The following is a 27,758-nucleotide window of genomic DNA, read 5'->3' as shown; positions in this document are numbered from 1 at the left end:
TTTGACTCTTGTAACCATGTTTTTCTTAACGTATGTTTTATCTGGTGGTACCATAGCTCCTCCGCCTCTCTCACAGTTGCTGTTTGTATCATACTTTTACTTTCAACCATTTTCTACTTTTGCTCTTAAATTTCCTTTACTACTTCTAATAGTAGGAACAGTTACACTAAAGTCTTGATGTCTAAGGAAAGAAACGATTAGAAAACCGTTACATAGTATGCTGTGTGATAGGAGTGAAAGGAGTCTGTATTTTTAGAGGAGTCTGGTTGTGCTGAAAAACCCAATAGTTACGGAGTAAGAACCATGCTTATATGAACTATTCCGTTGGTATTATACTACTTTCAGTTCATAAGACACTCCCACACTCTCTTGGGAACATAATCTCAGTCCATCCCTGGGCAGTGTTATTTATGGTTACGGTGCCAGGTTGATAGTGGTGGAAACCAAGGCCTGAAGCTCCCATGGGTCGTGCCCAGACTCTGGAACCCCCAGGGCCATGGGGTCCGTTTTATCCTGCAGATCGAGGCTGAACACCTCACCCCATTAATCTTCAGGTCCCCTGTGGGGCCGTGTCTGCCTTCCCACCAGTCGTCTGAAGGAGAGTGAATGGAACATTTAAACCTTGTACATTCCGCTGTCATTCTCACAGGGGTTGTCAGAGGCCTTAGAGGGGCCTCAGGGACTAAGACAGTGGCACCATAGTCCTGATGTGACATCCCTGAGCTGTGAAGTGGCTGCTGTATTTTGTTACTAAATGTGTTCCCATGCTGTCCCCCTTCTCCAATTTAGCACGATGGGACCATGGCACCACAACCAAGAGGCCAGGGACAACCCGAGCTCCGCCAAAGCCTGCAGGTAATATGGCCCCTCTGAGGAGAACATTTATATTCCAGTGTCCTCTTTCAGGGAAGCATTTTGGAACCTGGTGCTTCTGCGTGACTTTTTCTTGGAGTTGTTTCAGCTTTCTCCAAATGGGCCACTTTACTATTCAGACATCCTCACTCATGTGAACAAAACAAAAAAGTAAACCTCACCTTGGGGTGGGGGCACAGTCATTGCTCCCATCTGGGAACTTGTTACTAGTACTTTCTGAGCATGCTACCGTGTTTCTGGAAGTGGATGGCTACCATTCTTCTGGAGAGGCAGTCATGACCGAAGAGAGAGTTACCCCTGCTCTGTGATTTGCGCTCATGTCTTCACATTTCCACCCTCAAAGGGCTTCTTTGTGACCATGCAGCCTCCCTGTTTGTCTGGTCTGTGGACTCTGCACTTGGTTTTGAATCTTGAGTCAGTGCATGTAATCAGTGAGTAGACAGTTAAAATGGTCTGTTTGCATACACAGCATACACAGAAATAGAAATTAGTTGAGAAAATGGTAACACAGTGCAAAGAGAAAGCAGCAACTCGATTCATCAGTTGGTATTTTCATTACCAGTGTCTGTGGGAGTCGGAGCCCAACTTAAACTTCTTTGTCTGAACTCACCAATTGTGTCGATCAGTCGAACCCAGGAGTGTTTTGCGTTTTTCAGACTCTTGTACCAGTTGTTAATCAGTTGGCTGTTTCCTTTGTGTTTTGATGCTCACCGAAGGTGCGTTTGGCTTGGCCGATGCTTTGGATGACCCAGACGACGGCCGCAGGAAACCGAGCACGGGGGGAGGAGGTAAGTCGGAGCTGGTTGGAAGCACTGGCCGGCATGGCAGCTCCCTGAACCTTGTAGTAGCTCATTAACTACAACAGCCCACAGCGCTCCCCTAGGACTCAGGGTGCTTCAAGGCACAGAACGCTAAAATAGTAGTTCTCAAACTTTTTGGTCTCAGGACTCCCAGCATTGTTGAGGATCGCGAGGGCTTTTGTGTTCGTGGGTCACATCTAGCAGTATTTCTCATCTTTGAATGTAAAACAAATCTTAAAATATTTATTTATTTAAAATGAACAATAATAAAGTGTCATATCTGTTAACAAACAACATATTTTTTATGATAACTGCTTGGCAAGACAAAAACAATTAAGTGACAAGACCTTTGTGTACTTTTTTTTTTTAAGATTTTACTTATTTATTTGACAGAGATCACAAATAGGCAGAGAAGCAGGCAGAGAGAGAGAGGGAAGCAGGCTCCCCGCCGAGCAGAGAGCCCGATGCAGAGCTCATTCCCAGGACCCCGAGATCATGACCTGAGCCGAAGGCAGAGGCCTAACCTACTGAGCCACACAGGCGCTCCACCTTTGTGTACATTTTTGAGAATTTCTAAGACATCTTGGTGGAAGAGTCTATACGTTGTTGTGGATTATTCATGCAGTTTTTTCCAGTGGTAGCGTGTTGCAAATTGTACTGCAATACCACAACCATTGATTGATACACTCGTTCCAACTCCCAAGGTTTATCCGTCCTTGCATGTGTGTTGAGGCGCACACAGTTTTGTCACGTGTTAGAGCGATTCCAGTGTGTTCTCTTACACACCCACCCCGGGTCAGGAGTTTGGGTTCTCTTTGGCAGGATCCTCCACTCTGTTTTCTGTGGAGCTGCAGGTGGGCTGTCTGCTGGGGCTGGGGGCTCATGTGAGGTCTGAGGCTGGGTTCGTTTTCCATCACTGCAGTAATGAATTTCCACAAAGTCGGTCACTAACCAACACCTGTGTTTTATATTCCTTGAGGTCAGAAATCTGAAATGGCTGTCATTGAGCTAAAGTCAGTATCAGCATAGCTGTGTCCCTCCTGTTGGTTTTCTTGCGTTTTGGCTCATGGTCCTTTCTCTCCATCTTCAGAGCCAGCAGTGTAGTATAGCATTTTCAGGTCTTTCTCTCTCTTTTTTAAAAAGATTTTATTTATTTATTGGTCAGAGAGAGAGAGAGAGAGTACATGAGCAGGGGGTGGGGAGTGGCAGGCGGAGAGAGAAGCAGACTCCCCGGGGAGCAGGGAGCCTGACCTGGGGCTCAATCCCAGGACCCTGAGATCATGACTTGAGCCAAAGGCAGATGATTGACTCACTGAGCCACCCAGGCGTCCCTGACTCACACACACACACTCTCTCTGTCTCAAAGACCCTTGTGATCGCATCGAACCCATCCAGATAATCCTGAATACTGAGTCTCCCCATCTCAGTATTCTTTAAAAAACAATGTAAAACCTTTTGCCATGTGTGAGGTAATGTATTCTCAGGTTCTTAGAATTAGGACACTCCCGTCTTTGTACAGGGAGCGTTGCATTTCTACCATGTCTGCCCTCTGGCTCACAAATACTCGTATCCCTCCCGCGTGCAAAAGACATTCAGTCTGTCTCAGCTGCTTCAAAAGTTTCAGCTCATTACATCATCAACTCAGATTCCAAAATCTTAATTTAATCAGCACAAATGTCCCAAATATCACCTAAATGATCTAAATCCGGTGTAGGTAAGGCTTGTAGTCCTCCGTATATACACCTGTGAAACTCCAAAAACAAGTTGATCCCCAGATGCAATAGAGGGGTGGGAAACAGCAGTTACAGACATTCCGTTTACAAAAGTGAGAAAATGAGGCAGTGTCCCCCACTCGCTCACATGCGCTCTCTCAGATAAATTGACAAATCTTGAAAAAAGGGAGAAAATGTAAGGCATGAGAATTTTACCAGTTTCCAGCAATTTTGAAATCCAGCTGGGCGAAGTGCATGAGGTTCCAGGCCCGGGGACATTTGCGGTGGTTCCCAGCTGTGCACTCGGCTCATCCTTCCCTTGTCGCGAAGAAGAGCACAGGTTTGCAGCCGAGTTGTTCTGTTGGCCTAGTTTCTGCCTATAGCATTTTGGGAGGCGAACAGCCTTCTTTGATTTTGTTCTCTGTCTGTCCCTCTTACTTCCAAGCCGCCCGTGTTCCTGCTGCTGTAAATGCTCCAGAACCTTGCAGATTTCCCGTGTGTGTCACGGAGATTGCTCCTTTGGACAAGAGGCTCCTTCATAGATCTTTCCACTGAGGCGCCTGATATGTATAATCTCTTCAAAGAGCCTTGTGTGTGACTAAAACTCTGACCTTCTGAGCCCTCCAAGGCCCTACTAAAAGGTTGGCCAGCCATGCCGTTGGCTTTCTCTTCAGAGCGTGCTCTCTTGGCAGTGAATTTTATAGCACTTTTTGCAGTCGGGTTAGGATAGAACTTTCCCAGCCCTTCCAGTGCTGCTGGCTGTGTGCTGGGGAGTTCTGCCTTCAGTCCTGTCTTTCTCTTGCATTTGACTACGGGCAGCAGGAGGAAAGGAGGCCAAACCCCTAACACTTTTTTTTTTTTTTTTAAATCTCCTCAGCTGGCCTTTCCAAATTCGTTATTTACAAGTTCTGCTTTCCACATAACCACAGGATGCGTCATTCAGCCAAGTTTTCTGCCACCTCATAAGGATCTTCTCTCCGCCCGCGCCCGTAGCGCGCTCCTCACCTCCATCGGAGCGCTCCCTGGCAAAGCCCTTAACATCCCTGTTCCCATCCACAGACTTCGCGATGCTTTAAGGACGCCCTGGTATGCTGCGGGTTTTCTCCACCACGTTCTTGCCATCTTCCCGAGTGCTCGATAGCTGGCACTAGCTGTTAAGATCCGTATTTCTGCTCACCGGCTGTTGGCTGCAGCCCCGGCGTTTTCCGCATAAGTCCTTCCAGCCGTTGTGTGTTCCGTGTCTAGGTCTTTATTACAGCAGCGCTGGACCCTGCTCCTGAAGTCTACAGTTTCTTTTCGCTGCTGGAGCAAATGACAGCGGTGTGCGGGCTTTAAAACAACCCAGATGCATCATGTTACGAGTCCTGGGGGTCAGAAACTCGATTTGGGTTTTGCTGGATCAAAATGAAAGGTCCTGAGAGAGCTGTGTTCCTGCGTGAGGCTCTGGGGAGAAATCTGCTTCCGTGCCCTTCTCCGCCTCGGCCAGCTGCCCCTTCCCCGATCCTCAGAGCCAGCAAAGTAGCCTCTTCCAGTGTCTCCCTCACTCTCACCCCTGCCTCCCTCCTCACCTCTCCTCCCCCATCTCCTGCCTGTCTCTCTCCCCACCCCTTGGGCCTGCCAGGATGTTCCAGGATAATCTTTTCATCTCGAGGACTTGAGCTTCATTGCATCTGCACGGTCCCTTTTCCCGTGCGAGGTGACCTAGTGGTGAGCTTGGTTCTGTTGGCAGAATTCACTTCTGTGCAGCTGTAGAGCTCATGGCCATTGCTCCGGGGTCTGCGCGAGAAGGTGCGCCGCCTCCCTTTAGTGTCCACGCGGGGCAGCTCAGGCTTAGCGCCCGGTGGAGTGGGAACCCCGCGGGACACCGTCCCTTTGGAGGGAGGGACTCAGTCCTGCTGACTGGCATCCGAATTAGAGCTGTGGGAATCCCTTTGCCGCTGCCTGATCTTGGGAATGACAGCGGATCCTCCCGCACTCCTGGGGCTGGGACTACTCAGGCCGTGGGTGGGAGCGGGGCGGGAATGCTCACAGCCGTCCGCAGCTTCTGCCCACCATCTAGGACATTAAGGGCAACTGGCGTTCTCTCTCGACTGTAGAATCCAGTGCCTCGTCCTACCGTTCGGTGCTCCCCACCCTGCTTCGCGTGGGGGGGAGGCGCTCGGTGCATATGCCCTCGCATTCGCAGCACGGGGCAAATGTCAGCCCTGGTAAAAGGGCAGAGCCTACCCGAGGAGGGTTATCAAAATGGTTATGACCTCACAGACCCCCAGGGATTCACGGAACATTCTTTGAGAACTACTGGCCAAGCGCTAGTTATCAGACCTTAATCAGTTTTCCCTTAAATCGGTGATTTCCTCCCCATGACTGTGCCGTGAGCTCGTTAACTGTGGAGCCGGGGCAAGCAGCAAGTCCCTGTAGGTGTCTTTGTTGTGTCAAGCTCTGCCTTCACAACTTCGCTTCCGTGGGTTGTCCTGTAAATTAGTTCTAGCTTTCTGGACGGCGATTTGCTGAAATCTTTGAGCCGTTCTGCATCCAAGCGTTGTCCCTCTAGGTGCCCTTCTGCGCCTGGGCAGCTGCCTCGTGTCCTCCATCAGCACCGAACGCCACATGCAGACCCCACGGCGAAACAGTTCTGAGCGCTCGTGCGCTGCAGCCAGTGTGGGAACGGGAGTGCTCTCTGCAACCGACATGGCAAGAGTCAAGTCCCACAACAGAATCTGCTGCTGTGAAAACACGCGTGCACGTCTGAAAAGACTGAGTAGCCACCTCAGAGGGCGCCTTTGAGGCTGACTCTACTATTTGAATTTCTTTCAGTTCTGTACCACTGGATTATTTTTATATTGAGCATATATTACTTTTATAGTAAACTTAAAAAACACTAAAGCCACCTTTACATGAGGAAAAGCTCCGGGTCATGGTCACGTCCTCCTCTCTTTGTTCGGATGAGAAGGACTTGTCCAGGGTTCTGCTGCAAAGCTAGCGGGCCGACGGGACCGGAGTCTGGGGTCCCAGCTCTTGCCCGGCATGCTGCTGCTGCAGGCGCTGGCGCGGGGCGGTTTAGCGTCAGGGGCACACCCTGGCCGGCAGAGCCTTGGCAAGGGCCTCTTCTGATCCACAGGCCAACCTGCCCCGAAGTCTTACCATAGTACCTCAAAACCCACACTGTAAGCTTCGGTGTGTAGTGATCACTGGCCTGCTTGGCAGTTTGCCCATGGAAGATCAGATCCACTGATCTAGAAAGATGAGAATGGGACTCTGGTCTTTAAGAGGGAAGCGCAGTGTGAGAACAGAAAAGCAGTGACCCCAGGCCCTCTAGAAAAGTTGTGTTTTATACCCTCATCTCCAAGAGGCAGGGATGTTTGTCCTGTAAAGATATCCTCTCTGTATGGTTTTTCAATGTGCCACCAACCGTGAGGATCAGGAAAGAACATAAGCTTATTTCTGGAAACGACTTGTGTAGCCCACCTCACTGCTAGATGTTCTTACTTCCTGCCCTTCTGCCTGCTTTGCTCCTTAGTTTTTAAGATCGATAATAGACATTCCTGGGCCCTGAACACCAGTCATTTATGTATCAGATCATTTTTTTTCCCCAGAAATGACCTTGATGCTCAAATCAGTGTTTAACTATTTTTTTTTAACTATTTGAGGAAATTGTGAGCTCGTGAAGGTGTAAGAAATACTACAGAGACATCGTGTGTACCCTCTACCCACTTTCCCCAGTGGTAACCCTGCACATTTTCCTGGGTTAATTTCTACTCACGTGTATGTTTGTGTTTCTACTTCTGTGTGGTTTGTCACCCGGGTGGGTGCGTGTATCCACCATGACAGTCCACACGGAGAACGCTTACATCACCTTAAAGATTCTCTTGCTGCCCTTTTATGAACACTATCACCTTCCTCTCTGAAACCCCCCATCCTGTCCCCACCCCCTAACCTATGTTCATTGGTAGAATCTGGCAATTTAGGAAATGTTGTGTAAATGGAATCATATAGTATGTAATGTTTGGGGATTGGTTTTCTTTTCGACTAGCATAATTCCCTTAAAATCTAGCCAAGCTATTGTAGGCATCGAAAGTTAGTTGCTTTCCCTTCCCAAATAGTGTTCCATGATATAGATAAACCACAGTTTATGAAGGTCATCTGGGTTGTCGCCAGTTTTTGGTTATTTAACATTTATACGCAGGTTTTTGTATGAACTTGAGTTTTTCCATTCTCTGGGGTAAATGACCAGGAATGTGATTGCTGGATCATATGGTAGTTGTAGGTTTATGTTTTATTTCTTATTTATTTTTATTTGTAAATGAAAAAAATTATTTATTTGACAGAGAGAGACACAGCGAGAGAGGGAACACAAGCAGGGGGAGTAGGAGAGGGAGAAAGCAGGCTTCCTGCGGAGCAGGGAGCCTGATGTGGGGCTCGATTCCAGGACCCTGGGATTATGACCCGAGCCGAAGTCAGGCACTTCACTACTGAGCCACCCAGGTGCTCCATTTATTTATTTTTAAAGATTTTATTTATTTGACAAAGAGAGACACAGCGAGAGAAGGAACACAGGCAGTGGGAGGGGGAGAAGCAGACTCCTCGCCGAGCAAGGACCTCCCCCAATATGGACCCCAGGATCATGACCTGAGCCGAAGGCAGATGCCTAACGACTGAGCCCCCCAGGTGCCCCATGGGTTTAATTTTTAAAGACTGTTGCCAGCCCGTTTCCCAGAGTGCTTGTACCATTTCACATCGCCGCCGGCGGTGAAGGAGTGATCCACTTTCTCCACATCCGTGCCGGTCCTTGATGCCGTCATGCTGCTAGGCATGTGCTGTTACCTCATTGTGGTTTTAATCTGCACTTCCCTAATTGTATGTGCTTCTTGGCCATCTGTATCAATTCTTCAGTGAGATGTCTCTTCATGTCTTTTGCCCATTTTCTAATCAGATTGTTTATTTTGTACTCTGATTTTTAAGAACTCTCCATGTGTTCTGAACATAGTCCTTAGTCATATGTGTGTTTTCTAAGGATTTTCTCCTTCTCTGGAGCTTGTCTTTCATCCTTTTTTTTATTGTGCTATGTTAGTCACCATACAGTACATCATTAGTTTTTGATGTAGTGTTCCATGATTCACTGTTTATGAAGAACGTGCTCCATGCAGTCCGTGCCCTCCTACGACCCGTCATCAGGGTCACCCACCCCTCTACCCTCCTGCCCTCTAAAGCCCTCCGTTTGTTTCTCAGAGCTCATAGTCTCTCATGGTTCGTCTCCCACTCCAATTTCCCCACCTTCATTTTTCCCTTCCTTCTCCCCGTGTCCTCCATGCTATTTGTTATGCTCCACAAATAAGTGAAACCATACGATAATGGACTCTCTCTGCTTGACTTATTTCACTCAGCATAATCTCCTCCAGTCCCATCCATGTTGATGCAAAAGTTGGGTATTCATCCGTTCTGATGGAGGCATAATACTCCATAGTGTATATGGACCACATATTCCTTATCCATTCGTCCGTTGAAGGGCATCTTGGCTCCTTCCACAGTTTGGCAACTGTGGCCATTGCTGCTATGAACATTGGGGTGCACCTGGCCCTTCTTTAAACTACATTTGCATCTTTGGGGTAAATACCCAGTAGTGTGATTGCTGGGCCGTAGGGTAGCTCTATTTTCAACTTTTCGAGGACCCTCCATGCTGTTTTCCAGAGTGGCTGCACCAGCTTGCATTCCCACCAACAGTGTAGGAGGGTTCCCCTTTCTCCGCATGCTCGCCAGCATCTGTCGTTTCCTGACTGGTTAATTTTAGCCATTCTGACTGGAGTGAGGTGATATCTCCCTATGGTTTGGATTTGTATGTCTCTGATGGTGAGTGATGTGGAGCATTCTGTTGGCCATCTGTATGTATCCTTTGGAGAAATGTCTGCTCATATCCTCTGCCCATTTCTTGATTGGATTACTTGTTCTTTGGGTGTTGGGTTTGGTAAATTCCTTATAGATTTTGGATACTAGCCCTTTATCTGATATGTCATTTGTGGATATCTTCTCCCATTCTGTCAGTTGTCTTTTGGTTTTGTGGACAGTTTCCTTTGCTGTGCAAAAGGAAAACGATCTTGATGAAGCCGCAATAGTTCATTTTTGCCCTTGCTTCCCTTGCCTTTGGCGATGTTTCTAGGAAGAAGTTGCTGCGGCTGCGGTGGAAGAGGTTTGCTGCCTGTGTCCTCCTCTAGGATTTTGACAGATTCCTGTCTCACATTTCAATCCGTTTCAGTTTGTTGAGGTTGGATTACTGGTCCAGGATACAATCTGTTCGTGAAAGTTCCCTGCATGCTTTAACAATTACTTGTGCTGCGGCTGAGCGGAAGGTCCCGTCACACCAGCTACGTCCTGTTCAGTTGATTGTGTTGTCAGTTCCCTGTCAGTGCGGGGTTTCATTCTGGTAGTTCTGTCAGGTGCTGACAGTGGGGCATTGAAGTCCCAGCTTAATTTTGGACTTGTTGCTCACTCCTTTTAGCTCTAACAGTTTTCTCTCTGTGTGTTTTGACACTGTTGTTTGGCTAGGATTGTTCTGTGTTCTTGGTGGACTGACCTTTTATCATGATGTGACATCTCCCTTTATACCTAGTTAGAAATGTCCTGTCATGTCTTACTGTATTTTTTATAATTTTTATACTCTTTCCAGAAGATTCAGACTTACATTCCTTTGATCCACAGACAACCCCAAGGCCTTATCCAGAAAAGACAAGTAATGCATTGTAAATTATCTGGGCTGTTCGAGGATTACCTTATTGATCTGTAAAACTCACTGATGTTTTTTCCCCCACAAATATTGCTCTTTTATCAGCGCTTGCCATAGCGAGTACTGTCTTTGCCTTTCTTCTCCTTTAAATTTCCTTTCCCTTCCTCAACCTGCAGTCATAGAACAGTTTGTGGCACATTCCTTAAGCTCAAGAAAATAAATTATTGGAAAACTCATGCACGTCATGCCGTGTAATTGTTGTGAAAGGAGTCTGTATTTTTAGAGGAGTCCGGTTGTGCTGAAAAACCCAATAGTTACGGAGTAAGAACCATGCTTATATGAACTATTCCGTTGGTATTATACTACTTTCAGTTCATAAGACACTCCCACACTCTCTTGGGAACATAATCTCGGTCCATCCCTGGGCAGTGTTATTTATGGTTACGGTGCCAGGTTGATAGTGGTGGAAACCAAGGCCTGAAGCTCCCACGGGTCATGCCCAGACTCTGGAACCCCCAGGGCCATGGGGTCCGTTTTATCCTGCAGATCGAGGCTGAACACCTCACCCCATTAATCTTCAGGTCCCCTGTGGGGCCGTGTCTGCCTTCCCACCAGTCGTCTGAAGGAGAGTGAATGGAACTGGTCTCTCATTTAAACCTTGTACATTCCGCTGTCATTCTCACAGGGGTTGTCAGAGGCCTTAGAGGGGCCTCAGGGACTAAGACAGGGGCACCATAGTCCTGATGTGACATCCCTGAGCTGTGAAGTGGCTGCTGTATTTTGTTACTAAATGTGTTCCCATGCTGTCCCCCTTCTCCAATTTAGCACGATGGGACCATGGCACCACAACCAAGAGGCCAGGGACAACCAGAGCTCCGCCAAAGCCTGCAGGTAACACGGCCACTCTAGGGAGGGCAGTAATGAAGGGTGCCGCGGAGTTCGCTTTGGGGCAAATGTCCGAAGAGCTACCAGTGCTTTAACCGATGGACTTTCTCTTGTATGTTTCGGTGCCTACTGCAGAAGACGACTTTGATTTGGCTGACGCCCTGGATGACCGGAATGATCGAGACGACGGCCGCAGGAAACCGAGTGCTGGGGGAGGGGGTGAGTCAGAGCTGACCACATGCACCAGGCCGCACGGCGGCTCCCTGGCCAGAGCATCGCTCGTTCACCATGGCGACCCGCAGAGCCCCCGGGCCCGGCTGAGCTGGAAACACTTCGAGGTGTAGGAGAGAACCCTAAAGAGTAGTTCACAAACATTTTGGTCCCTGGACTCCCAGAATCATCGGGGATTTCAAAGGCTTTTGTTTCTGTGTACATTTTGTGCACATTTCTGTGTTGAAGCAAAAGAGCTAGACTCACTCTGTTTCCAGATTCTATCGTAATGGATTGTGATGGCCGAAGTGTATGAAGGAAATCTGGCCTCAAATAGGCAGTTGGAAAAGGAGTGTTTTAATTGACTTTTTAGATCATTGTTGTAGATATTCTTCGTTGTTAAGACACCCAGACCCGGCTGGTGGCGGTTTCTTACCGTTTCAGTGTAGGGTGGCATCTGAGACCATATCAGTGAACTTTTCATACTTGATTCCATTAAACCCTCCAGGACTTGCTTGGACTTTCAATGGAATGTTTACCCATTCCTGGTTTTATATATTGTGCATTGGTCATTTGGAAATCCTGGTGTCCTGAGCCCTTTTGAAGTTCCAGATAGTGCCATGTCTCATTTGTTAACATCACCCCATCTCCTTCGATCAAGTCTCAAGTGTTGGGAGGCTGCTGAGCTCTCAGGGGTGGATATAGGTTTTTTAAAAATTCTAAGTTGTGTTTGAAATCTTACTATTGGCAACAGACCCTGCCAGTGGTTTTCTTTGCAGTGACAGCCTCATTTCATTCATTTTCAGGAAAAAATCTGCCAAATATTCAAGCTCTTTTCCATTTTCTCACGTAGAACATTAGAGTTGTGTACTCTGCGGTTAAGCCAGAATCCAGTTTTCTCTTTCCTTGTGTTACTTTTCTGTTACCTCATAATGAATGATCACAAGCTTACCGAGTTAAGGCGGCACCCACTTACGGACTCACAGTTTCCTTTGGTGAGTGAGGAGTTCGGGAACAGTGGAGCTGGGACATCCTGACGTCACGATGTCGGCCCGGCGGTCTTCTCTGAGCGGGCGTTCTCTTCCACATTCGTGTGGCGGTTGGCACAGTACCTTTCCTTGCGGTTGTAGACCTGATGGAGAAAGACAGAGACCGGGGAGAGCCTGGGAGAGGAAAGCTAACGCTGTTGCTCCTGGTGTCTGAGCTCAGGAAGGCGTCAGGCCTGAGCTGGACTCTGAGCTGGAGTCAGGCCCGCCGAGGGTAACCTCCTTTTTGATTCAGGCAAAGCCAGACTGATTTGGGATCTTAATTACATGATTTGGGATCTTAATTACATCCGCAACATCTCGTCACCTCTGGCACCTCATATAACCCAATCACAGGGGGGATAGTCCGCTTGTTCGTGGTCCCACTGAACGCTCTAAGTGATGGGCGATTGTACAAGGTGTGCAGTCTAATGGGAGAGGATCTTTGCGCCCTGGTAGAATTTCGCCTGCCGTATTCATCAAGGACATCCTTAACTGGCAGGCAGTTTCTGGGGATGTTGGGCAACACTACCACCAGGTTTTGTCCCTGCACAATGTGTTGTGGTATTGACGTTCCTATTTTGTTTTCTCCAGGTTTTTCAGACAAGGATCTTGAAGACATATTAGGCGGTGGTGAATACAAACCTGACAAAGGTGAGGTTAGGGTCACTGCTTTGTCCGAACCTCTCAGTCTCATTACAGACGTGATTACGTGGTGACCAGATTAATGGAGCCTTTCTTCCTCAGCGTCTGGGATAGAAGAGGTCGTTTCTAAACATCCTGCTTGCAACTCGGAGGGCTCACTTGGAATCACGTGGGCTGCACAGCTCAAAGGAGGGGGGGCAGTTCATAAGCCAACTTGGAAAAGCCACGCGGTCCCCCTGGTGCTCCCAAGGCAAGGGGCCGCGTGGCTAGCATGTCCATCCCGAGTCGGAGCCAGTGACTGGGATCCACTGCCGCCCCCAACCTGAGGATCCTCTCAGCCTTGGGTTGGGAGGAGCAAAGCTCATCATGACAAGCATTTTTTAGGAGACCCGTAGGAAGTCTGACATCTTTTAAAATATCTTTTTAGTTTAAAATAGTTTAGAACACAGGGAGCCCGACTGGCCTAGTCTGTAGAGTTGTGCCACTCTTGATCTCAGGGTTGTGAGTTCGAGCGCCACTGTGGGAATAGAGATTACTTAAAAAATCTTAAAAAAAAGATTTAAAATTCTCAAGAAGTCAGAAAAATTATGCAGGAGAATTTCTGTGTGCTCTTCACCCAGCGTTCCCTGAAGGTCGCCACTGATCTTTTGTAACCGTAGTATGTTGTCAAAGCCAGGAAGCTGGCCGTAGTACCGGCTGTGGTTAAGTCACATACAGACCCGATGCATGTGGCATCAGCTTTGGCATGTACCCATGTGTGCCTGCACACACATGTGGGTCTGTGAAGTTGCCTCGTGGGTGCAGATTTCAGTGCCCACACCCAGTCAGGATGCCGAGTACAGAACTGTTTCATCACCACAAGGAAACCCCCTCATGCTAGCCCCTCTTAGTCATGCCCTCTCCCTCCCCGCAAAACCACCAAAGTTTTAAACCTTTTATCCTAATAACACATCAAGAGCTGATCCTACCATGAAGAGAATCAGCCAGATTGGATGTGCAAAATAAGTTATGATTGGAATTCCTGATCATTACTTGTGGTGGCTGCCTGTTTTGATGGTATGTGGTGACTGTAACTTGTAGTTACGATGCTGAGTTGTTACGGTTGTGACCGGTGTGATGGCAACGTGTTGTGGCAGGTTGTGGTCGTGACTTACCGCGGTCATGTGTGAACGAGTTAGGAGTGTGTCCGTTTGGGACCCTGCTGTGCTCCCCACGGTCCTGGCGGTGGCATTAGCATTCTTTCGGGGACCGTGTGCCTTTCTTGTGGAACTGTGTTCTCTTCCGAGTAAAGAATACTGTAGTCACATCTGTCCTTCAAAACACCTTTCCAGACAATGTCATCTTGAGTAAAAAGTTCTAAAAGCCACTAAACGAAACTCACAGGTGTCAGAAGAACATGGAACATTTAAAGGGCAAACCCAGCAAATTGGCCAATTACTCCTGGGTGACAAATGGTATTTCCAGATGGTGAGATGCGGGCAGCGGCAGCGAGTGGGAGCGGGTACTTGGATGGAAGGCGAGTGGCGCGTCGGGGGCCCTTGTTACCCCCTTCCTTATTACCAGTACATGTTTTAGTACGGAGGAAGCGTTGGGAAATTCTTTAATTAGGCTCATGTTTGAACTTCTCATCTAAAGAATAATCAATTGTTAGGTTAAGTTATACCCTCCGTCATTAAAAGCATCATTAAAAGAAAATAAAGGAGGTCCCAGCAGAAAATACAAGTGCGAGCCTGGTCACACATGGTCATGAGAAGCACATGGTGAAATTCTCAGATATTCTCCTCTGTGCAGACATGCTAATGCCGTGCGTGCAGGTAAAACATCCTATTTCAATACGCGATGATCATCAGCATAAAAAAACGATCCTCACTAACGTATTTTCCAACTTTGGGTCTTAGGCTCGTACACCAGACTCAACTATAGTTTTGGAGTTTGGTTTTGAAATAATGCGTTATGTTATATAGATTTTTTAATCAAGAAAACATTTCTGTCGGCCTTGCAGGAGCGCCCCCTATTTTGCTCTTAGGTGACAGGGACAGTGTCTTGTCAGCAGGTGCCACCGGCCGCCTCTGCACCCTAGCATTTTCGCCCAGTGAGAAGCTTGAGGCCAATCCATTTCAAGTCGTCTGTCTCCTCTGGGTCCACATCTCAGTGTCCTTAGTGACTTCCTGACGGTCCCAGCTCTCTGTCCCCTATGGCCCCTGCAGTATTTGGCTTTGATGACCGGCTCCTCCTGGCCGTCTCCTACTTTCTTGGTCTCATTCCCTCGTTCCTGCACGCTGTTGCCTGCTGGGAAGATCTGCCCAGGCGTGCAGTTCCGTAGATCGTTGCCTCCCTCACTGGAAGTGATCGCTGTTAGAAGGAAAGATCTGCGTGTTGAGTGTGTTCCTGACTTAGTGGGATGGCGCCACTTTCCTACCCTTTAAGTGGGCAGGAGCAGGCAAGCGGCGCGTGGTTGTCCACTAAGTCACGTGTGCTCTCCAGTGCTGTGATCTGGCGCCCCAGGCTTGCTTTGGGCATCCCTTTCCTGCCTCTCCGTGACCGGGAGAAACCTAGCGCGCGTCTGCCATTGTGTCCTTGCTCACTTCTGGTATCAGCCTGTACCTCTGTGAGGAACAGCTTCAGCGTTGAGAGCACAGCGTTCGTGTTGGAATTCAGTCTTTCCCTTACAGTCCCCAGACAGAGCAGCCTTTGGTCGGCTCCTCTGTCCCTCCTTCCCTGTTCCTCCGGCAGCGACGTCCGGTTGTCACAGCCCGCGTCCAGTCCGGAGCTTGCCCGCGCACCTGGTCCATGTTTCCTTTCGTTCTTTTGCTAACATATGTTCAAGTTCACTCTTCGTGGTGGACAACTGTGTGGGTCGTTACAGATGCCCTTGGTCACGTGTCCACCGCCCAAGTACCGGACAGAACCGTCCTGTCACCGTGAGCGTTCACTCTGGTCCTCAGCCACTCTCCCTTCTTCAGCCCTGATCTGTCTCCCGTTAGTGTAACCACGAATCTGTTTACCTTGCGCGTAGTTTTGCCTTTTCCTGAATGTCCTGTAATTGGAATCAGGCAGCGCGTAGCCTTTGCGGACGGACTTCTTTCTCTTAGCGATGTGCATTGAAGATGCCTGCACGTCTTTTCATGGCTTGGCAGTGTACTTCTCTTTAGCATTGAATTGTATTCTGCTGTCTGGATGGAGCACTTTTGCTTAGCTATTTACCTATTGAAGGGCATCTTGGTTGCATCTGGTTTTTGACGATTGTGCATAAAGCTGCTGTGAACATTTATAAATGCGTATAGGTTTTTTTTTTTTTCATTTGTGTTTCCCTAATGAGAGATGATGTTGAACGTCTTCTTCAGTGAAGTCTATTCAGATTTTTTGCTCTTGTAAAAAACAAATGAGGATTTTTGCTTTTACGAGTTCTTTATATAATCTTGGTACAGGTCCTTTATCAGGTATATGATTTTGAAAATATCTTCTCCCTGTTCTATGGCTGTATTTTCCTTTTCTTAATAGTATTGTTTTGTTGAATGTTTATTTCTTTATAAAGGTCAGTTTATTGAGTTTTTTCTTTTATGAATCATGAATCATGTTCTCATGTTTAAGGACAGTCAGGGTCTTGGAGGTTTCTTCCCTATGTCCTCTAAAAGTGTTACAGTTTTAGCTTGTACATTTGGGTCTTTGCTGCTCTGTTTTGAATTAATGTGTATATGGTGTGAGACAGGGGTTCAGCTTTATTCTTTTGCATGTGGATGCCCAGTCGTGGCACCACTTGCCGATGCCCTTATCCTTTCCCCACTGAACTCTCTTGGCTGCTTTGGTGAAAAGCAGTTGACCATAAGGGTAAGGTTTTGTTCCTGGACTCAGCCAATACCACAGTGTCTCTAGAGGGCATGTGCGTGGCGCCAGGGCAAGCAAGGCTCTGTGGAGGGTTTATTAAGCCCCCCGTGGTTGTCTTATCTCTCCACCTCCTTTTTAAACCTTGGCAAGGTAGGTGACTGGTGCCTTGCTTGGGCCAAAGGAGCCACTGGCTCTCCCTGTTTTCCTCGCCACTGAGATCACCACGTTTCGCTGACCGTGCTCCAAGCCACACGGGTCCGCTGGCAGCTGAAGGGCAGTTGCTGGCTTTTGTGGCCTGTCGACCCCTCTGCCTTCAGACTAGCTGCTGGAAGACCTTGGGGGCGGGGGGTGGGGGTAAGAGCAACCCTGCGCGGAGGGCCACAGACTCCAGTTCTTCCCGACGGAACTGGATCGGTTTCCTGTCCTGGCTGCCTCTAATTGTCTGGGGTTATCGTTGCTTTTTGAGGAAAGGATTTGTTGACCTCCTCACTCAGTCATGCCGGAAGTCCTCTCCCCAGTGTCGTTTGAATTTGGAATCTTCTCTTTGGTTCCCCTCGAGCCCAGGCTCACATCCCCTCCCCTCTTGGGTTGTTACCTTAACCTCTTCACTGGCCTCCTGGCTCCAGAGAGAGCGCCCAGGAACACGGAACTGCTTTCGTGTCAGTCCTCTGATAAAACCATTGTGTACTGATGAAAAGACAGGACAGTTAAAAAGCGAGCGTAAGATCTGAACAGACACTTTATATAGAAGGAAATTATATGAAGATGTTCAAAGTCATTATTCATCAGAGAAAGGCAAATTAAATCCACAAAGAACTACCACAACACACCCACCGGAGTGGCTAAAATAAGAAAGACTGACAATACCAAATGTCGGTGCAGATGTGGGTTAACTTAAACTCTCCTGCAGTGTTGGTGGGAATGGAAAGCTTCTTAAAATACTGAATATAGACCTACCCAGTGACTCAGCAGTCTCACTTCTATTCCAGAGAAATGAGAGCTTCTGTTCAAAAAAAGACTTACAAAGAATATTCATAGCAGCTTTATTTATAATAGCAAAACAAAAACAAAAAGCTGGGAGCAGCCCAAGTACCAGCAGCAGAATGAATAGACAAATTGTGATATATTTATATATTCACATGACAGAACGAATTACCAATATAAAAACATGGGTAAATGTCAAAAATGTTATGCCAAGTGAAAGAAGTCAAGGAAAAGAGAACACATACTATGGGCCCAATCATACGAAATTCTGATACTTCATCTATAAAGTTAGAAATGAGATCTGTGGCTGCCGGGGTTGGGATATGGACAGGGATTAACTGGGCAGGGACACAGGAGAACTTTCTGGGGTGGCGATGCTCTTGTACATTTTGGTGGAGGGCCGGGTTTCGCATGGGTCTGCATCTGCCAAAACTTATCAGATGGTACACAGAAGATTGTGTGTTTTACCATACGTAAATTTTACCTTAAAAAAGGAGCATCCTAAGCAAACGTGGAAACGGAGGTCATATATTAGTTTAGGGGTTGCATGTACAGATATCTGTGACTGCCTTTGAAATGCGACGTAGAAATAAGAGAAACCGATGAACGGATGGAGGGTGGACAGACAGACAGACAGACAGACAAATGCTATAGAACTTAGAGGAAGACCCCAGACAGCTGCTTCCTCCCCATGAATTCCTGCTCATTTTCTGGGGAGCGCTAAGCTCCCCATCCCTTAATAGATGGTCACCTCCATTCTGGAGGCTCCAGCTCTCTGTGGCCGTCGGTGGCCTGGCCTGCGACGGCCCTCGGATGGGACGGCCCCTTCTTCCCTCGTCCTCCTCGGGCTCCTGTCCTCATGCGCGCGCAGGCCAGCCCGCACCGTGCTCTGTCACACTAACACTCCTGCTGCATTTGGCTCGTGTATCCCTCGCACCCCAGTGTTTGCTGAAACGAGGGGCCTGAAAGGGAGCAGACCCTCTCATCATGCCTCCCCGTGAGGGGAAGAGGGACACACCTGATGGGATCGGCGGATGACCCTCTGGGCCACATTTGTGCTGGGGTCATGGCATGAAACGCTTAGTCCTGGACCCCGAAGGGCCCTCTGGTAAGTGCATTCGTAGAGGCCATGACCTCTGTGGTCCAGTCTGTGAACCCAGCTTTCTCCGAGGGGAGCTGCAAGGGGTTTTCATGAGAGGGAAGAGGACAAACAGGAAGCCCTGACCTTGATGGTGCTGGGGTGCTTGTCTACCCCTTCGAGAAGCCAGTGCTTTGCTAGATCTTCCTTTGGCTCCTTGCATTTGTTCTCAGTCCGGAAAGGATCTGGAGTGGAGGGTGGGGTGTCAGCACCCCCAGATCACGCACCCTGGTGTGTTGTCCAAAACCCCTTGATAAGCAGACCCGAGGAATCCATTGGGAATGGGAGGGGAGAGAGGGCTGGGGCCACTGGCTGGTGTTGCTTGTGTCCAGCGTCACAGCATTTCCATTCTTGGGAGGGGGGTTCCTGAAAGATGGCTGGGGGACAGCAGCTATGCAGTGGTCCGGCTGGAGGCTGAGCTTTCTCCTCTTGGAGGAAAAGGAAGAATCCTTTTCCTTCTTTATTTGCTTTTAACTTTTTACTTTTTGTTTTCCATTTCTGCTGTCCGTCTTCTTAGAATGAAAATAAATTTTTACAAAACCTGAACATTCTAGCTGTAGCTGTTGGAAGAGCAAACGACTTACGAGAGTCCTTGAATACTTGACCGTCCCCCGCCCCAGCACTTCTGGATAGAATGTCCCCAGTGTTCCGTGACTGTCAGGGGTGTCAGGCGCTCAGTGTGAGCCCTGGGCTGTGCTGTTGTCCAAGAAGGGCAGATCCGTGCCCCACGTCCCTGCCTCTCAGGAGTGTGTCTGTAGTGGGCTGAAGCCGGACGTGTGTGTGTGGGCGCTGCTGCCTTCTGCGCTCAAGGGCGCTCTGGGCCTGGCACTTCTGCCCACGACAGGGCGTGTCTAGGACTTACTCGCCGAGGTGCTGCCACCTCTTCCAGCATTTTCCGCAGGCACAGTGCCCACGACGGCTGTGGGAGCTCTTCTAGCTGGGGGCAGGGCGCTGCGCCGCGATGGGGGTGTATCGGCTTCTGGACGAAAGCGGACGGCAGCAGGAGATGGGCTGCACGGGGCAGCTTCTAGTACGAGGGGGCAGCTCTGGTCTCTGGTATAAAATATACTGAGCCCGGAAGGCAGGTGGGGATGCAAAACTTAGCATCCTTGAAAATGGAGGTCCTGCCGGCAACCTGTGGAATAGCTTCTTGGAGCTGTTCCACCAATTGTGGGGAAAACGGGCTGGTGTATTAAGCATTTCTCATAAAGTTTATGAAAATACTCCTTTATCGTTTCACCGTCTAGGGAGGATCACCAGGAATACTTAGGAGTATATGCTTGCAGTAATTTTTCTCTAGATAATATTACATTTGTAAATATTTTTATAAAAATGGGACCATGCTGCTTTTTTAAAGCCAGTTTTTATTCAGTAGGACCCTGAATATCTTTTCAGTCATTAAAGAGTACTCTAAAATACTGTGTTAATGACTGCATGATATTATACCATAATTTATTTAATCAGTACCTGTTTTGAGAGGTCTCCCCCTGCGGCTGTTTACCGCTCTGATAAACCTCATCAGAGCCAAATACAGAAAACTGTCATTGTTTGTCAGCTAAGTTCCTGGATGTTGACTTGCTGGGTCACAGGAAGTATAGCGTGGGAATGATGCGACTCTTCCAAGTGTACTGTCCCTCCTGCCGCTGTTGGCTCCTGTCCGAGTAGCCTAGGTTTGTTATCTTTGTACATTTCATCGCTGTACAATGCTATCCTGTCGGCGTCGGCGTTCCTTTGACTACAAGAGCTGTGAAACACTTTTTACCTTTAGTCCTTATTAGACCCTCTTCATATATCGTGTTGAATTGCCTGTTTGCATCTGTTGCCCAGATTTTTTTTTTGTTCCTTTTACTGAAGTCTGCGTCTTTTCTTGTCAACTTGTACAGTCTGTACATGGGACAGTCTTGGCAGCTCCCGAGCGTACAGATTGTGACGTTCAAGACTCGAGGTGAAAGAAAAGGGAGGTTGAAAATCTGACGGGAGCACATCGGCAGGGGCGCCTCGGAGGGGCGTGCCCCTCTCCTTGGCAGTGGCCACATCCAGCCCAGCGGACGGGACCCCCGACAAGCCAACACGGTCAGACTCCGGGTCCTCACAAGCGACCTTGTTGCTGACCTGCCGATACACAGAGGACCCTGTGTCCTCCGCTCCGCTCGGTACTCCCTCCTCTCTGCTCGGTGGCCCCTCCTCTGCCCTGGTGCTCTCTGATAGCACTGACTGTACTTTTGAAAAAGCCAGTGCTGGTTTTTCTGTAAATAACCATTCCTACCCAATCGGACCCTTCACTCGAGGATTCAGCGCTAAGTGGGAACATAACAAACCTCATTTTCTACCCCCACCCCCATGCTTTAAAACACAAACTTCATTTTTTCAGAGCAGTTTTAGGTGGGTTCACAGCAAAATTATGCTCCCTTGCCCCCCACACCCACAGCCTCCCCCGGTCCCACCATGAGAGGGGCGCGTGTGTTACAGTCCACGAACCTACACATCCCCAGGCTCCGATTGGCGAAGGAAGCACCACAGGGCCTTTCAGAGTCACACTGTCTCCTTCCCTCCCCTCCTCCACCCTAATCCCAGCCACCCACGGATCTGTCCTGGAGCCTTTCAGATTTCAAAATACTGGATGGGGGATGGCCAGCCTCCAGTTGCTTTTGTGCTCCTGCATAGCTGTGTACGTACCTGCAGTACACAAATGGAAACATCTGGATGGGGAGAAAAGTGTGTGAAGCGCCAGGCCCAGGAGTCAAGTCGATTGAAATACCCACTGCAAAATCTCTCTGGGTGGTGGAGTCATGAGTTGCTTTTCTGCTAGTCGTCGTCGTCGTCGTCTCTTTTTTTTTTTTTTTTTTTTTTGAAGTTTCATAGAAGCATTTTTTGCAATGAGATAAAGAATCGGGACTTCCTCCAAGAGACCGGATGGACATGGGCTACGGGTCGTGCAAGCATCCAGAAGGAGGTTCGCCTGGCATGGGGCCAGCTCTGCCACCTGCTGGCAAGTCTCTCACCGGCGAGCCTGCCCCCTGCCCTGGAAGATGAGGATGCTAGGCACACCTGCTTCACCGCGCCACAAAGTATCCCGTGTATGAAGAGCTGGGCTACAGCACGTGCTCGGGCACAGTCACTGTCATTTTACAAATGAGTTGTACCTGGTGGCCTGGGCTTTGCAGCTGGTAGGCATAAGGAAGCAGGTCTTGCAGAGTCAGGTAGAAGCCCACTGGGGATTTACTGGAAGGTGTGTGGGGGGGGACTGTGGGAGGCTGTCCGCAAGCTGCGGGGGGGTCACAGGCTCACGGTTTTTGTCCTTTTTCCAGGTGATGGGCGGTATGGCAGTGACGACTCAGAATCCGGTGGGTTTGTGTCCTGAGGAGACCTTGTGCTGGCAGCAGAGGGATACAGTGATTTAAAAGAATTAAGCATGAAAATTGAGGTCCCCAGGAAGGTGGCCCCATGGGAAGCCTGCTGGCTTGAGACCCCAGCTTCCCAAGGTGGAAATCCTTATGGAAAGAAGGCCTTGGCAGATGCCTTAGTTAGGAGTGGCTTTGCCCTGTCACTCTGGCCTGGAGGGCGCGGGCGTTTGAATGAGCTTAGCTTGGCGGACGGAGAAGAGCCAGGCACTGGGGCTGACCTCGTGGGGCTGTCGGCTTGGTGCCACATCTCTTCACACACACCCCCCTTTTGCCTAGGAGTGTCGGCCGAGGCTGGCACCATCGCGGGTGTGGCCAGTGCCCTAGCCATGGCCCTGATCGGCGCAGTCTCCAGCTACATCTCCTACCAGCAGAAGAAGTTCTGCTTCAGTATCCAGCGTAAGTGCAGCCATGCTGTGGCCTCCAAACCCAGCGGCCAAGGTCTTGCAAGGGGGGAGGGGCAGCAATGGGGGCACGATTCAGGTCCATTCCATAGCCTGCCCAAGACCAACTCCTGGGTGGGCTTTCTGCAGCGGACGGGCCGAGGCCAGACTGCAGTGTTTCCGTGGGCAGCGCCCAGGGAATGTGGACGTGTGTCTTACGCAGAGTGGAGAGAGCCTGGGGTCTCCGTTCGGCTTCAGGCCTTGCCTGCTCATGCTGCTGGCCTCCTCGGGGGCACAGGGCAGCGATCTGGGGGCTCTGAGAGCCAGCGCACCGCCACCACGATGACGCATTTTAAAGAGGCAGGGAGGCAAGGGGCTGAAGAGAGGGTGAGGTTTGCAGCCCTCCCTGCCCGCTTTCATTTTACACTGTCGCTGGCTGCGTCTCAGCTGTAAGCCGAACAGTGACAGAGCTCCATCTTCCCAGCCGGTAGGGACCCGGCAAGGGGGAGCAGGAAGGCTACCTCCAGTCATGTCACCAGCACAGCTTTGCTGTGCCACTGCTTGCTGATGGAGTGTCTCTGGGACTGGGAATTTTTAGTTCAAGTGAGAGGGCCTGGCTCAAGGATGATTTTCCTCTTTCCTGACGCTTAGGAGCATCTCATGTGAGGCTTCCCCTCCCTGCCCTTTCTCTGGGTCTCGGCTTCTGCCCGAAGGTTCAACCCGGAGGCCAACAAATGAGCCTGGGCCCCAGAAAGCTTGGATGTGGGTAATGCAGAAGTCTCCACCTCTTCATTCCTCTGTCGATTATATTTGCTTTCTTAGTCTTGGACAACGTTCTTGACCAGGGCCACCACATACAGTTATACAGGCTATGTGCTGCAGTGCTCCAGGGGCACCATTCATATTTCAGTGCACAACCTGCACAGCTGTTCATGGTCACCCTGCTCGAGATTCTGTTTGACCCACTGTGGACCCACAAGCCTTACTGGAGAGTGGTGTGAACAGAGGGGTGTCAGGTAGAGGTAGGGAACTGGAAGGTGGATTGTCCTTAGAGTTCTCTCTTGCCCAGTTCAAAAGCAAAGAAAAGGAGTGGCTTATAATGACAGAATCTATTCTGGAGTTCTGGAGGCCAGAAGTCCAAGATCAAGGTATCGGCAGTGTTCCTGCCTTCTGGAACCATCTGGCACCATCTGGCACCATCTGCCGCGATGGTGCCAGCCAGCTGTGTGGGAGGATCCTGCCTTGCCGCCTTCAGCTCCAAGTATCCCTTGGCTTGTGGCCTCACCACTCCAGTCCGTGCCTCCATAGGGCCTTTTCCTGTGTCTGTGTGTCTGCTCCTCCCCGAAGGCCGATTGTCATCGCAGGCAGGATCCAGGATCATCTGGATCCAGGATCCAGGATCCTTGTCATCCGCCCTAGATCCAGGATCATCTCCTCTCGAGATTCTTTAATCACACTTGCAAAGACCATTTTCCAAATAAGGTCACATCCACAGGTGGTGGGGGCGGAAGACGTGGCGGCGCCTCTGAGGAGCACCATTCCTGACAGGGAGATGTGCCTGATGCGCGCTTATCCAAGCCAGGCAGGAGAGCTCATGTGCCGGGGCACGGGGGTTGCAGGTGTGAGGAAGCACATTCGGAGACAGAGTTACGGTCCGAATGGCTTCCCAGCCCCTGCCGAGCGCTGGATGTGGTGTCCCGCCCTGAGACCCCCGCCTCAGCGCCAGGGGCTAGGTTCAAGGGCACCCTGACTTTATCGACAAGGAAACAGAGGCTTGGAGGACTGTTGAAAGAACTGAGTTGAGATCCACAGGGGAACCAGAGGCAGTGAAGAGACCGTGGGTTGGGGGAGGAAAGTGAGGAGAAAATACCTCATTTTCACACTTGTTTTCTAAAACAGGTGTGAGGCTTTGCAAATCAGATTAGCAGGCAAAGCCAAAGAAAACGAGACCGTGAAGGCCTTGGCGTACTTCTTGTTAAATGATTTCTGTGACATTTGAGGGAGAGTAAACCAAAAAGGGCTTTGAGGACAGCTGCAAGCCGTGAGCTTCTGTGCAAGGATGTCTTTCTGAGGGTAGCCTGGACGTGGTGGCCAGCCTGCTGGTGGGGGAGGCTCAGCCTGGGGAGGCTGGTGTGCTTGGGTGGCTACGGAGGGCTCCCCCTCCGTAGCCCCCCTCAGTCTGAGTGGGGGCCTCACCACCCATGTCTTTAGTCCCCGCACCCCGTCAGCCTCTGGAATCTCACCGTCCGTCTGTCCCCCTCGAGTCCTCCACTTACCCTCTGTCTGTCAGAGATGTCCTTGAATCTGTGCTGTCCTGAGTCCCTTCCCTGGACACATTTGCGCAAGCATTGTCCCCACAGAAGGGAGCCGAGTGTGGAGTATCCCCCGAATTTGGCAAAGACCTCCCTTCCGTATCTGCTTCTGCACTATCAACGCTCTTCACGATTTTTTAGGTGTCTCTGCTCCTGTCTCAGAATCCTCCCACACGAGAGGGTCCCCCTCCCAGGGCTGGTGTCCCCAGCACGGGTCTGCTCTGGGGCCACACCTCTCCGTCAATGCGGCCATGGCCTCTGCCTGTCCCGGGCTGGGTCTCCCCATCCTCTGTCGTGATGGTTCCATCCGTCTCCCGCCTGCCCCGCTGTCCCCATCCTCCTCTGTTTGGGGCAGCCAGAGGAGAGGCTCTGCCCGGACTGCCCATGTTCCCCACTGCCCTCCAGATCCTGGGCCCAATGCTGAGCTCGGCCATTCGGAGCCCTTCGTGGTTTGGCTCCAACCCCACCAGCAGCGCCTGTTCCCAGAAGCCATACTCCCTGAGTGTGTCCTGCTCCCTCTGCTGGCCCTCTCCTCGCCCACTTGGTCTCATCCTTGGGCCCGGAGCGCCCTCCCAGCCTGTGAGCTGCGGACGCCCCTGCTGCGTGCTGCCACAGCGCCCCCTGCCGACCGGGCCTGGAGCCCCGGGGCCGAACTGGTCCTGGGACTGGGAGGGCGCAGGGCCCTGTGTGGCAGCTTCACAGCGGGGGTGGGGGTGGGGGGCCAGGAGTGCGACATCCACAGATGTGTCCCTGGCACCCAGGCCAGGCGGGAATTAGGAGGAGCCCCATGGGTGTTTGCGGAGCAGCTAGGCCCTGAGAAGCTGCGAGTGGGACTTGCCATTCCTACCCTTTCTGCCAAGCCTCTGCCCAGAGTGGCCACGGCCAGCCCCACGTGGAGGTGGCCCGTGCGCTGGGAAGCCCCAGGCGGATGGTGCGTGGCTACTGAGGGGGACTGTCCCCCTTGCTTCCAGCCTTTACTGCCACCAGAGGGGCCCAGGCTTTGGGGACCCTCTGCTTTCCACCTCTGCCCTCAGCGGGACAGTGTGACGGGGCCCGCGCGTCTCGCAGAAGGCCCCTGTGCTCTGTTGCCAGGGTCCTAAGCTTTGTGTCTTGCCTTCAGATGCAGCAGAAGGTCAAGGTAATGACATGCTTCCACTTACTTTCCTCTTTTGCTTTGGCCACAGTCCATCATTGTCATCGTGGACCCTCCCCGCCCGCTGCTCCTGCTCCTCCTCCCTGCCCCTGGCGCTCACCCACTTGGCTGTGACCCCAGTGGTTTTTAGCTTGCCCTGCTGTGTGTGGGAGGAGGCCGGCCGCCAGGCCTTCTGTCTCTGGGCCCCGCGGGGCTGCGGCTGGGGGTCCTGTCTGGGAGGCAGATGCCTGCTGGCGGCCGTCACGGAGGAGCAGGCAGAAGCCTTCCCGCAGGCAGGGCGGCCGCGGTGCAGGGATCCGGAGGCTCAGGTGCATCTCCCAGCGCCTCTCAGCTTCCGCTGGCTCACTCACCGGCCTCAGCCTGGGGTGGCTGAGGGACTCAGTCTGTGCCTGGCACTCAGTCATTTGGTTGGTGAGAACCATGGCCCCATTTGCCCACAGGCCCAGGGCTCTGATAAGGCCTGTAGCCCTCTGCTTATCCAGGGCTAGGACTTGGACTCCGGACAACCCCCCAAGTAGCAGCAGGCTGGGTCTGCTCCGGAGCCCAAGTGCTCGGTGACCTGAGTGCCGGCATGCAGAGGATGCTTTGAGGGTCCCCAAGCACCTCTGGGAAGTCAGTGGGGAGAAGGCCCGTACAGCGGACCAGAGCAGCTCCCTGCGGTCTGGGCCCTCCGCACACAGGGGTGCGAGTGGCACTTCTTCCCGGCAGCTGGAGGAGCCGGCGGCCCGAGGGTGCGGGTGTCGCCGGGAAGCCCCCGCCCTGGCTGGCGGCATGCTTGGCCGGCATCTCTGCCTGGAGCCCCGGCCAGCCATTGCCCCTCTGCAGCTGCATGTGTCCTTCCCTCGTGCGGCGCCCGGCTCCCTCTCCGCCTCGCTGGACCCCGGGCCGGCATGCGGACCCATGGGTGGTGCTGAGCCTGCTGCCGGGCCCCCGGGCTCCCGTGTGGTGGCACCTGCCCAAGGGGGATGCGGGTCGGGGGCCTTTGCTGGGCGTCCTCTCTGAGGACTGTGACAAGAACACTGGGGCTAGGCCGGGGGCCCCTCAGTTCTGTGTCAGCCACCAGCTCTGCTCTTTGCCGTTTGCAGAGGGTCTGAATGCGGACTACGTGAAGGGAGAGAACCTGGAAGCCGTTGTGTGTGAGGAACCCCAAGGTGAGGCCTCATGGGCCCTTGCTTCTTGCCACAGGGCTGCTGGCCAGAGGCGTCTGTTGATTGAGTTTATGGCCAGAACAGGCAGCTGCCGGGGCCCAGGCATGACTGCACTGTCCCCTGGAGGAGCAGATTCCAGTTTCACGACATGGGCCAGGGACGCTGGTGGCGGGTCGGGCGCTTTCGTGCACTGTGGGCCCCCGTGCCCTATCGGAGCTGCAGGGAGCCTGGAAATGAGGCCTGTGGCTTTCTGTTTGGAAGGCTGCCTGCAGCCCAGAGGGGCTGACCTTCGACAAAGAGCCTCTCATCAGCCCTCCGAGTGCAGGGGCCAGAGGGTGTTGTCACTGGGGCCAAAAGAGCAGCAGGGTCAGGCCCATGGCTTTGTCAAGGGGGCAAGTGTTGTTGCTTAGGACGGGGACTGCGGTGCCACCCTGCACGGGCTTCGTGGCCCTGGAGGGGACCAGATGGAAGCAAGCCACAGTGGCTTTTGCTAGAGTCGTTTCGAAGGCCCTGGGCCACCGCTGTGTGAGTGCCTGCCACTGGCCGGTG

At 51.1% G+C, this 27,758-nt stretch overlaps 1 protein-coding gene across 6 annotated transcripts in view; it reads left to right on the top strand.

Moving 5' to 3' along the window:
* Nucleotides 1–27,758, top strand: part of CD99L2 (CD99 molecule like 2) — a 91,145-nt gene that overhangs the window by 60,454 nt on the left and 2,933 nt on the right. Inside the window, exons 3-11 of one of the 6 annotated variants that reach the window (XM_032331060.1) lie at nt 790–855; nt 1,590–1,661; nt 10,926–10,991; nt 11,121–11,204; nt 12,815–12,874; nt 22,121–22,156; nt 22,493–22,612; nt 26,029–26,046; nt 27,147–27,212. In XM_032331060.1, coding sequence (XP_032186951.1) covers nt 790–855; nt 1,590–1,661; nt 10,926–10,991; nt 11,121–11,204; nt 12,815–12,874; nt 22,121–22,156; nt 22,493–22,612; nt 26,029–26,046; nt 27,147–27,212 — 588 coding nt within the window. The remainder of the gene's footprint in view (nt 1–789; nt 856–1,589; nt 1,662–10,925; nt 10,992–11,120; nt 11,205–12,814; nt 12,875–22,120; nt 22,157–22,492; nt 22,613–26,028; nt 26,047–27,146; nt 27,213–27,758) is intronic. The other 5 variants (XM_032331061.1, XM_032331062.1, XM_032331064.1 and 2 more) reach the window with 5 other exon arrangements.

This window comes from Mustela erminea, chromosome X (genome assembly GCF_009829155.1).
Source record: "Mustela erminea isolate mMusErm1 chromosome X, mMusErm1.Pri, whole genome shotgun sequence".
In the NCBI taxonomy this organism is placed as follows: Eukaryota; Metazoa; Chordata; class Mammalia; order Carnivora; family Mustelidae; genus Mustela; species Mustela erminea.
This window is presented reverse-complemented; position numbering and strand designations above follow the sequence as displayed.